The following is an 11288-nucleotide window of genomic DNA, read 5'->3' as shown; positions in this document are numbered from 1 at the left end:
AAACTCAGTTTCAGCATCTGGATTTGAGCTAAGAAGGAGGAGAAAATTCCCCAGGTCTTCAGCCTTGGTCATTGCTCCAGTCAAGCTCACAAGGCAGGTCTGCTATCGTGTCACCACCTTTAACACTTATCTCCTTTCTTTATGTATACAGCCCCCGAAGGTTTTGTGTAGTCTTTGGTAGGATTTCAGTATTCCTGGGACCTGGCCAAAACACCATCTCCACTCCATCAGGACCTGCAAATAAAAACTACACAAACTTATTTTCCAAACAAGCCTCTCCTTGTCCTCATGTAAAAGATTGACCTAGGAGGCTCAGGGGTTTAGTTTGGAAGGAAGAAAACTGGTGTAAAATCTACTTAGAATAATGAAGATGAACGAGGAGAAGGTAGAAGAAGAGTCTGAGAACAAGCAAGGTGAAGAGGCAAGTCAGGTTGGTGAAATTAAGGAAGGGAATTGAGAAGAGAAGAAATAAGTAGATAAGCAGTTGGCGGTGAAAATAGTAATTTCTCATCTTGAAAACTGAATGAAGATGCATGAGAACAGAGTCATTTGCAATAAGTCAGAAAAATTAAATGTCTGGACGACCCGGCCACCCAAAGAAATGACCTGGCAACTACTCATGGAAGGTGCGACATAAGGAAATGAAAAAAACCAAATGCAAGAGACAAAGACCCCAACCCAGAATAAAATATTACTCAAAAGCGAGGGGGCAGTCCCTCAAGATGGCTCCTTTCTCTAGAACCACTAGCTAGTCGCATGCGCTAAAACAAAGGCGGGTTACCAGAAAAGAAAGATTTAGAAAACAAATTGAGGCCAACATGGTATCACCGTGGAGCGCATACATTCAAGAGAAAACAGCAAGGGCTAGCTATCAATAACAACAAAGTGACTGAGCAGAGAAAGGCTTGAGGTAAGGTGGGGGTGGGGTACCAAGAGACTAAGGCAACTAGGGAAAACACTCATGGTATGGAAGACAAAGCTATCCAGCCTCCAGCCCAGACAGGTATTACTGACTGTTTAGAGCTTAGTGCATCATGGGGTATTTATATAATGTCAAAGTTTCTACTCACAAGATGCTCATGTGTTACATAAAGGAGAAAGAGCAATTTTAAAGAGCAGAGGGCTGAAGACCACCACCAAAATCATCTGATCAAAGTGAGTTTAAACAGTGAGGCCATCACTGCACAGAGCTGGACTTTTCTGCCGAGGCACAGGGTTGCGTTGGGAAGAGCAGCAGACAGACCCAAGTGGGGGTATTTTATGAGACAGCTGAGCTGTGACCTTCAAGTGTAAAGATCATGAAAATCAAGAGCGGACTAATGAAATCTCCAGACTGCAGCAAACTAAAGACACCCACTAAAAGCAACCTGTGATTCAGAACTGGATCCTTTGGTTGATAAAGGATTGGGGGTGAGGGCAAACCTTGAACCAGCTGATCATCAGATGTATCAGACATTAATTTCCTGATTTTGATCAGTGCACCATGGTTCTGGAGGAAATGCTTTTGTAGAGACACACTCCAGAGTAGGCACGCTCGACAGGACACGGGCTGGGGACTTCTCCAGTCATTTGGTGTCTGCGTCTTTTAAAATATAACATCTAACTTCTCTGTAAGTTTCATGATTTCAAAATAAAACTTGATCGTTTAGAATTGAAACTCTTCCGGTTTACAAATTTCTCTAAAGCAACAGAAAGTTTAAGTGGATACAATGTCTTTTTGTATAAATTTCCAAAGATTATATATACTTGTTACATATTTTTCATAGTAATATTATATATTAATATATATAATATTAATAACGTTTTGGATAATATTTAAATATTAATTAATGTTTCGTATTTACTATATATAAATACACACCCACCTTCAGAACCAAAATTATATATATAACTTTTCTGGACAGACGCAGAAGAAAAATAATGCAGTAGTTTGAGACTGGATGGCTTTGGGAGGGAACTTTAATTTTTTATTTTATATAATCTTGCATGGTTTAAATGTTTTCATCAGGTACACCTGCTAACCTAATTTTCTAAAAAAAGAATTTTTTTAAAACTGAAATTACATATGGGGCCCTCCCTGGTGGCGCAGCAGGTTAAAACACTGCACTAAGAAGCTTAAGCCACTTCCGCATGAGCTCGATTCCCACCTGCCCTGGAGGAGATCCACATGGTGCGGCAGACCTCTCCTGACCCGCCCACTGCTCCCCTCAGCAGTGTACTTTGTCGATCTGCCTGTTCTGTCCCCACTCTGTTCCTGGTGAATCCTCTCACCCTCAGCATCTCTGGCCTGTACCCCAGCTCTGTATAAATAAATAAATCTTTAAAAAAAAAAAAAACCAAAACTGAAATTACATACCATTTTTTAATTTTCTGTATATTCTTATGCATTCCCAAAAAAGTCTAATGAGTAATGATAAATGTCTGCAGGCACATACTAATTTTTTTTCTCTATCACTAGGGCAAAAGTTTCATAAGAATCAGATATCATCAATTAGTGATGTTTTGAACGGTGGTGGCAGGAAGTCTACTTGGTGTTTTAGTTAATTTAGGCTTCTTCATAGAAAATTTAAATTAAATCTTAAATAATTTTATATGTTTATTTCAATTCAATCCATATGAGGGAATGTTCTTGAACATCGATGAATAAGGATTCTGAAGCACACACAAGCCTCTATGTTTTTTTTTATCTCAATCCCATGTTGCTGAGAAAAAGACACCCTTTGTTTGCTCATTTAGGTTTGTGTTTCCACTGTTTCTCTCCACAAAGCCTCCCCCCCTGTGGAATGTGTTTGAACATGTACCTTCCTATCTGGTTCTGTCTTTTAACAAGCATTTTCCAAACTTAAAATTCTGATGTGCAGAACCTCAGTGCACTTTCTCCCAGATTTCTTCACATGCTGCCTTACGAGTGGTCGAGGGGCTTTTCCCATCATCGTCGTTGGGCTTTGGCTTCCTGATAAGGATCATGTGAAGTCAAGAAAGTCTAGAGCAGACTCACATTTACTCCAACATGAAATAGTTAAAACAGATTTTATATTTCAATGAGCTATTGATAAGAAGTGAAAAGAGAAACCACCCTCTCAAGGCTCTTCAAGATGAAAGTTTCAAAAGGCACTTCATATGTCAGTTTCAGAGGACTGTCAGACAGAAACCACTTTACAGAATTCTAGACAAGAAAGGAGGACAGAAGGTAAGAGTTTGGGTGTTGGTACGAAACATTTACTTACAATGTGTCCTAGAGGGAGGTGTTGATCACAACAAAACTCGGTGTACTCACGTATGAAATGGGAAAAAAGTGCTTACTCGAATTACTGTCGATTTATTTAAGGTAACACATCTAGAGCCCCCAAAAGAACTTAAGAAATATTAAGAATAATTATCAGAAAGGATGATGATTTAAAAAAATCACTGGCTCAATGTACAGTCTCAACTTCACAATTCCAAACATAGGTTAAAACAAACTCAGGGACCAGAATGTCAAGAAAGAGGAAATAGCTTCTTCCTATATGCACCAAATTATTTACCACCAGAGTCCAAGAGCCAACCACTTTATTACAACACTAACTTGGGATGGAGCTGTCAGTGAAACTTCTCCTGGAACATGTATAATGAGGCTGCCAGTTAGTGAGAAAAGTAGATTATCATCTCCCACAATATAACAATACAAGCCTAAGAGTTGGGTCTCTTTCTCTTTAAGTGATGCCACGTCATCTGATAATGCTTTTAGATTAGATAAGTACTCTGTCTCTTTCTAAGATAAGTACTCTTCTCTTTCACACAGGAAGGTAAGCATCACCCTTTACACTGATGATTGGGTTTATGAAGACTGAAGACAAGTAACACTATGTGTTGGTACCTTAACATCAACCTTCACATCAGACAGACCCCAGCCTGTGTCGTCCTGGGCCTCCACACCCCTTAGGGTAGCACAGACCCAGCTTAAGCACAATCCACGTTCTCCCTACAAGTTAGGCAATTGGGGCAGGTATGGAGCAGAGTGCCAGAAGGATCTTCCAGAGGGGCCCACAGGTGGGTAGCCCAGGAACCTGTGATTTCCAGTAAGTGTTCCAGGGTGCAGTCAGACTGACACCATTTGGGTCAAAAGGACAGAGGGTGGGTCCGTCAAAGTCTTATGTAAGAGTCCCAAAGAAAAGAGTCCTGTTATCTCAGACAGAAAATGAAGAAGGGGACAGTCAGTGAATGTGCTTCAGGCTCAACACCAAGAGGTTTGGATCTAAAACGTATTGTTTTGAGAAAGAGTTTAAGATGAACAAACACTGTAGGTTTCTTGGTAGATGTCAGGACCAAGAATCCTGTGTTTTAATACCTCCCTGAGCAAGATAGTGAGTGAGAAAATCAGAAGTCAGCCTCATTCTAGTGAGTGCGTCTTCGGAGTAAACATCTGAGCGCGAACCCTCACTCCTAAGTGTGGGCACAATCACAGGGGGTACGGATGGGATTATGTGGTACCTGGGCCACTCACAATTGTTTCACAGTTATGTGTTTATTTTAATGTGCTGATGAAGATTAATTAGTGTATCAAAAATGGCTTTTGTGGACATTTTGGCTTCAGACACAGTTAGAGGAAGGATTTAATTGTTTCAAGAGTCAATCTTAATCATGGGACAGGTGATCTGGGGATGAGGCTAAGGTCATAAAGGGGCTTAGAAAGCACAGATCTGGATTAAATATAGAGCAGTAGCCAAACTGGAGACACCTTCCAGGACAGGGATGGGAGACCCCCCTTCATGTTCCCTCCCACCTCTTGCCTGAAAGGCTACAAAAAAGAGTAAGTAAAACCACAACAGTTTTGTCAATCATCCTAATACACTACTTTTGTAACAACAAAAATCTTTTAGCGATGCTGTTAACGGCAAAAGTGCCCCAGGGGTGTCACCCAGGAACCCCCAGGGCAGCAGCAGGGCCTGATGCCACCCTGAGTCAGAGAGGGGCTGGTTGAGACCAGGCCCCTGAAAGGGAGGGTCAGTCCAGGAGGAGTTTGAAGGGAAGCTGTAATTCTCCTTCTGGCCTTCCCTTTTTTAATTTATATTTGTGGGGGGGGTGTGGCCGTATATGCTAGAAGATAGGCACAAGCAGAATTTACAAGTCCATACCATCAGGGCGCACCCTCAAAAAGCTGGGTGACTGCACATCTCCTTCACATCACTCACCCCCTGCCTGGTCTGCTGTCATCACTTTCTCCTCGAAATAGCTCCCTCGCTAGCTGTGGAAGGGGGAGGCCTCAGGGCTGTGGGGGGTGGTGTGAGGGCCCTGTGCCTCTGAGTTCACATCACTTCCTGTATGGGGTCTCTGCAGGTGGGGGTGTTCCCCAGGGGCCCAGGAGGTGGGGGCCTGGGGAGACTTTGTAAAGTCTCTTTCGAGTCCTGGACTGAGCCCCAACCCTAGCACACAGCTGCTGTGCATCTCGGGCATGCCTGAGCCTCAAGATCATCCTCTGAGAAATGCAGAGCCATGGCTGGCGTCTACCTCACGGCACTGGGGCACGATCACCTGGGTAACAGGACCAGGGCTTTGGGAAAGGAGAGAGCACCCTCCTTCCCCAGATCACGCCTCGGGCATGGAGTGGCCCACACGCCCGAGCTCTAAAGCTTGCAAGGAGAGGATGCCAGGGCTGACGAGGGGCCATGGTGACGCTCTGCCTAGACAAAGCCAGGCGCCCACTGAGGTGGGCAGAGGTCATGCACAAGCCGGGGCTCTCGCACCCAGCAGGCTCTCGCACCCAGCTGCCCAACAGCAAGCGGCTGCCAGCCTAGCAGGCTCAGCTCCTGGCTCTTCCCGTTGATCTCTGCCAGCCCTTTGAGGGGGGAGGGGCAGGAGAGGAAGCAGCAGACTCAGGGTGGCAAGCTGCTCAGGCTGAGAACCTCAGGCGCTCTCCAGCCTTGGACCCTCCTTTTCTCCAAGCCTCCTCCTCCTCTTGCTTTCTGGACACAAGAACAAGCAGATTTGTGTGTTTCAGAAAATAGGATAAACCTGCTTTGTGTGTTTGCAAGTTCAGGGCTTTGGGGCTTTCTGCCTCTAGCCTTAAAGCATCTAGAAACACCTAATTCTTGGGTGATTCCCCTCTTCAAGTTCCTCCCTATTATCACCTTAGTCACCCTGATGGGGACTGAACCCCTATTAAAGAACCTGCACCTTGGGGCATCCTTCAGAGGAAAGGGTTGACCCCTCCCCGTCCCCCACTGCCACTAACTCCTTCCCGTAAGTCATTCTCTGGGACCAGGAACATGCTCTGGCTCATCCCCTCTGCCCATACTTGATTCTTGCCATTTGGGGGAGCAGATTCTTTTCTGCACCTTCAGGGGGCATGAAGGGAGGGAAAAGCAGGCTCATCTTTACCCGTGGGCAGGGCCACGAAAGAGTCAGTGAAGGCCTAAAGCCATCACTTCCTCCACCAGCTGGTGGCCCCAAGCAGAGTAGCCTGGCCCATGTTGCACACGCTGTCTACACCTTTTACTGTCTCTGCTGACACCGACAGCCTGCGGGTCTCTCGGCAAAAGCTTGCCCACCTTCGGGTCTCCCGGGCCAGTCCAGAGCCCAGCATGCAGGAGACCTCTGTAGACACAGAAGTGTCATGAGGAGCAGTCTGCAGCTCATTCAGCTCTGGCCTGGCCCAGGGCTTAACACAGCAATGCTCCGTGCTAGTTGTTGGACTGATCCAGACATCCCTCTCCCCCCCACCCCCACCTTCCGCCCTGACGAGCTCTCCAGAATAAGTATAGGCTTCCAACCACCCCGAAGATTTTGCAAATCAGTGCTGAGTCTGAGAGCTCCATCACACAGGTGACAGCCTGAGCATGAGGCGGGACCAGTTGTGAACTCTCCCAAGCGCCCAAGCAAGGGGAAAGGGTTAAGAACCTTCCCGCACCACAGTGCGCAGACAGAAGAGGGCACGAGTGCACGCAAAAGGCCATCGGTTCCACACTTGTGCAGGCCCTAGCCAGCAACACACACCCCAGGGGGAGAATACCAAAGCCAGTCACGTCATCTGTGGTTTCACTTCTTCAGTGAATCATTTCCCTGAACAGGTGCCCAAGTAGAGCAACATAGGGGTTAAATATTGGGCTGATACTCCAGTAGCCAAGTAACCAGGAGCACTGGAGTGCAGCAAGGACAGCATTAGATGTGCCCTCCCGCCTGCCAGGCATCCTTAGGGCCAGGCGACAGCTTCCTGCACAGGGAACCACTGTCCTGCCTCACTAGGCTGTGGTGACATTGACAGACAGATGTGCAGGCTGTGACTCAAGGGCAGACCCTCCTGCTGTGCCCCTTTAAGGTGGCCGCACAGACTCAATACAAAGAGGCATCCCCACCCCAGCAACCAGCAAAGTAGCTCTGCCTCCCTGCCCCCAGCCTCTGGGTTCCTCAACCCAGTCTTGCGCCACTGCACGGAGCTCAAAGAGAGAGAGAGGGAGAGCTCAGAAGCAGTGTGCTTCGAGTGGGAGCTGCTGAGGCAGGCCCCAGACCCGAAAGGAAGAAGGGAAGCCGTGAACAAATGTCTCCCACGCGAAGGGGGTTTTCCTTGAAGCTAGTAAGTGTTCTTATTCTAAGAAAACCTTCAAAACCTTAATCAGCTTCAGGTCCCACAAACCTGGGCCTGCCCAGGCTTCCAGGTAGGAACTTCTCTTTCCTCAAGAGATGAGTTCCCGTCTGTCCCCCCAGGGGCCTCCCCCAGCCAGCCTCCTCCCGCTGGACATTTGTCTAGTTGACTCAGGCAGGCAAGTTCTGCGTCTAGGAACTGGTCATGACATTCTCCTACTCGGACCACATTTTCCCTAACTTTGTGGCCTGTGAGACTCCTATTCACTTTTCAAGACCCACAAAAAAGATAACTGAGAGTTGAAGACTTTCCCCCCGTCCCAGGCAAAATCAGTCTTCCCTCCTGGGTTCCCCCTCCGCACTGAGCACCTCCCTCTGACACAGAAAAAACCACCCCAGATGGAGACTTCCCTTCTCAGGGTCCTCCCCGGCCCATCCTCCAAGGGTCCCGATGGACTCATCTGATCCTGTATCTGAGCGCTTGACCCGCTCTGTGGCAGCCCATTGAGGGTGTTGGGCAAATGTTCCTTGAATAAATGAGTCGGTAAACGACTCTAGAGCTAGAGACAATGACAAAGTGATCCTGGGGGATGAGAGTTCAGTCCTGGTGTTCCACCTGCTGCCACTGTCTTCAAGAGCAGGTGCCCAGGACCTAGTTTGCTCCAAGGGGAATGAAGGCTGAGAAAGCATTTCTGGAGCCTGTGCGCCCTCCAGTGGTTCCAGTGACCACTGACTCCTTCCCCCAGGAGCTGGAGGCCATGGGGAGGACCCAGCATCCTTCCACCGCAGTACTTGACCACCCCAGAGTGGTGTGTCTGCAGGGTCTTACTCATTTGGAGGCTCAAGGCTGACGACTTCTGTGACTCCTTGACCTGTAAAGGGCTGTGAGAACTCATGTCCTCAAGACTCTACCCTGGACTCAGTTCCCCTGACAGGGAGGTGGCTAGGAGATGTCAGAGAGAAAACAGAACACCGTCCCTGCTCCCTGAGTCTCTGGCCTGTCGCTCCTGCCCGTGACTCCCAAGCTTGGTCTGTCAGCCTCCGAGTGAGGATCTCATGTCTTAGGGGCGCCAAGACATCGGGGTTTGTGCCGGAACCAGGACAAGCTATGGAGATGGTGGCAGGCTCGGGAGAGTGCTCTGGATTAGAAAGCTTAAAAGAGCCAACAGCACCCAAGTGCAGTGGGGAGAACCCCCAGGAAGAGAATTCAAGCAAGAAAAAGAGGGAGTCGAGGAAGCTAACTACAGGTGGAGGAGACAGCAAAGATGAGCCAGACAGGGCGGGCGGGCACGTGGGAGAGAGGCTTCGGGGAGGCAGGCGGGCTGCGGAGAGGTCCCGTGTGACAGGGTACCATCCAGCAGGCCACCGAGTCAGCAGGTGCGGCGCCAGCGAATGGCCCAGGGCCAGGCCACGGGGCAGGTGGACGCTGTGGTGCTGAACAGAGCAAGACTGAGGTCACATGTTTCCATTGAAAGTGGGGTCCCAGGCTGAGCAGGGAAGGGAGGAAGACAACCTGGCAGTGGAGCCGGACCAGGATGTGGGGTCCAGGGGGAGGGAGGGGAGAGTTCCACGGCCGCAGGACCTGCCTGAGGAAGGACGGGGAAGATGCCCACGGCCTGCTGTTGGTGCTCGCCTTCTGGAGGAGAGAATGGAGAGTGGAGCTTGAGGGGGGAAGGACCAACCTTGCCCTTAAACTGGAGGGAAATTGGGGGCCTGGGTAGAGATGAGGCTGTGGTTGTGAGCCGTGAGGCAAGGAGGGGGGAACTGGAGATGTCCAGTGGGAGGGGCTCTGCTTTCTCCGTGCTGTAAGGGTCAGGATGCTTGTTGGGAGTATGGGGGAGCAGCATGACGGGATACTGAGGAGAGCTGGGAAACTGATGGTCACGGTGGAGGCACAGCGAGGGGGGTGGGGGGCGCTTCTCAGCATCTGAGACAGGTGCAGGGGCGCGGCTGGCTCGCGCCAGGATTGGAGGGGAACTAGAAGGCTGGACAAGGACACGGCCAGTCAGCTGCGAGAGACTGAGTGTCGTGATCCCGAGGACACAAAGCCGCTAACAGATGGCTGAGACGAAGGCTGGTGACTGGGGCTGGAGCTGTGGTGTCGGTCAAAGACTCACCCACCTGTCACCCAGAGGGTGCTATGTGCAGCCGGGAGGAAGACCAGGGACCAGATGCCAGACTCCAGTGACAAGGGGGTATTGGAATTGGCACTAAGAGGCAGCATCTGGGGGTCAAGGGTGGGGCTCGAATCCCAAGAGGGACTCAGAGGTGGGGCGGCTGGGCAGTGACAGTGGTGAGCTGGAAAATCACTCCCCTGACTCCTGGTTTGTGAGGCGTGGAAGACGAGGCTGCTTCTGACTGCAAGGAAAGGAGCCAAGAGTCCTCCGTTTGTCTTCAGGAAAGAGGGTGAAGGGAGAAGGAGTCTTTCTCCCAGAATGGAAGGCCTGGAGCCCAGAGGGGAGCGGGGAGAAGCTGGAGCAGTGTGGAGAGGAGGGTGACGTGGGAGTCGGCTTGCTTTTAGCAGTGAAGCTTGGACGACAGAGATAGGGGACTGTGGAGGCTGGGGAGAGAAGTAGCCAGAACTCCGGTTAGCCATTCCAGAATAGTCTGAAGTCGTGGACAGAGGCTGGGGTCAGCAACCAGACAACACTGCACACTTCCCATGGGGTTCTAACTGAATGTGGGTGAGAAAATACTGTCCCGTTCCCAAGAAATACTGACCGCCGGGAAAGGATCAATCAAGTTTCAACCTCCGTGCCCGGAGCTTAAAGAGCAGCAGCCCCCCACATGTCTGGGACCCCCCAGGTCTCTATGTGGAGAGCAGCCCAAATGGGATGTTGAGTCCTAATTACTCCAAAAACAACCTCTGACTTACGTGGAATCTGATTCTCTCCACCTTGCTGTTCCTCCCCACCCAACTCCCAGCTCTCCCCACCTCCGTCCCTCCCAGCAGTCTGGGGAATGCTATCATTAGGATGATTAATAGTAAGAGCAAAGATGCAACGATCACTCGCCATGGCCAAGCCCAGGACGAAGGTCTCACACCTTCTGCGACCCAAGCAGTGAGACCAGAAGCCTTACCCCTTCGGACATGTTCTGCAAGTGTGCAAGAGCTGAAACCGATGGTGCCTTTCCTGGAAGGGGGCATGTTGGACGTGAGTCAAATATGAAGTCACTTCTGTTTTCCCCTCCCTGGTAAACCTCCCTGTTAGCTACTTCATGGTGTGATTTTTGTAAAATTAAACATGAACAGCTTAAAAATAAATAACTACCTTCACCCTCAGTTGAGCCCAGCCTTTAATCTGATCCCTGGCCACGGGCAGGGTCACCGCAGGCTGGGGATTAAAGTCTACTGGCCCTATGACCTCTCCGGGAGTTGGTCCTCCCTAATTTGAACAAGTTTTACAATGGCTTTTAAAAATGTGCGGGCACCCAGGCCCTTGGGTGTGCCGCCCTGTTGTGGGGGCTACGCTGAGGCCCCAAAGCAGAGGCGTCACTCCTTGGGCTTACTCTGGCTACTCACTCTCTCTCAAGGTGCTGAAGCCCCCAGGTCCCCCATTTCTGGGTCTGCCTCTTCTCTCCTAGACCAGCGTCAAGGTCGATGCTCACCCCAGGGCCAGGCTTGTGGAGAAGGTGCCAGAGTTGGGAACGGAGCCAAGGAGGGGGAGCTGAACCGGAGCAGCTGGGTTAGTTGTGGGTAGGGTCCCCCAGGCAGTCACAGCTTGGGGACA

The 11288-nt window shown here is 49.8% G+C and overlaps 1 protein-coding gene across 1 annotated transcript in view; it reads left to right on the top strand.

Annotated features, from left to right (window-relative positions):
* Window positions 1–364: 364 nt before the first annotated feature.
* TMPRSS4 (transmembrane protease, serine 4) overlaps window positions 365–11288 on the top strand; it is a 60395-nt gene continuing 49471 nt past the window's right edge. The window contains exon 1 of the mRNA XM_004688830.2: window positions 365–430. Within this exon, the coding sequence (XP_004688887.2) occupies window positions 365–430 (66 nt within the window). The remainder of the gene's footprint in view (window positions 431–11288) is intronic.

Source organism: Condylura cristata, unplaced genomic scaffold, assembly GCF_000260355.1.
Source record: "Condylura cristata isolate star-nosed mole 26May11 unplaced genomic scaffold, ConCri1.0 scaffold00025, whole genome shotgun sequence".
Classification (NCBI taxonomy): domain Eukaryota; kingdom Metazoa; phylum Chordata; class Mammalia; order Eulipotyphla; family Talpidae; genus Condylura; species Condylura cristata.
This window is presented reverse-complemented; position numbering and strand designations above follow the sequence as displayed.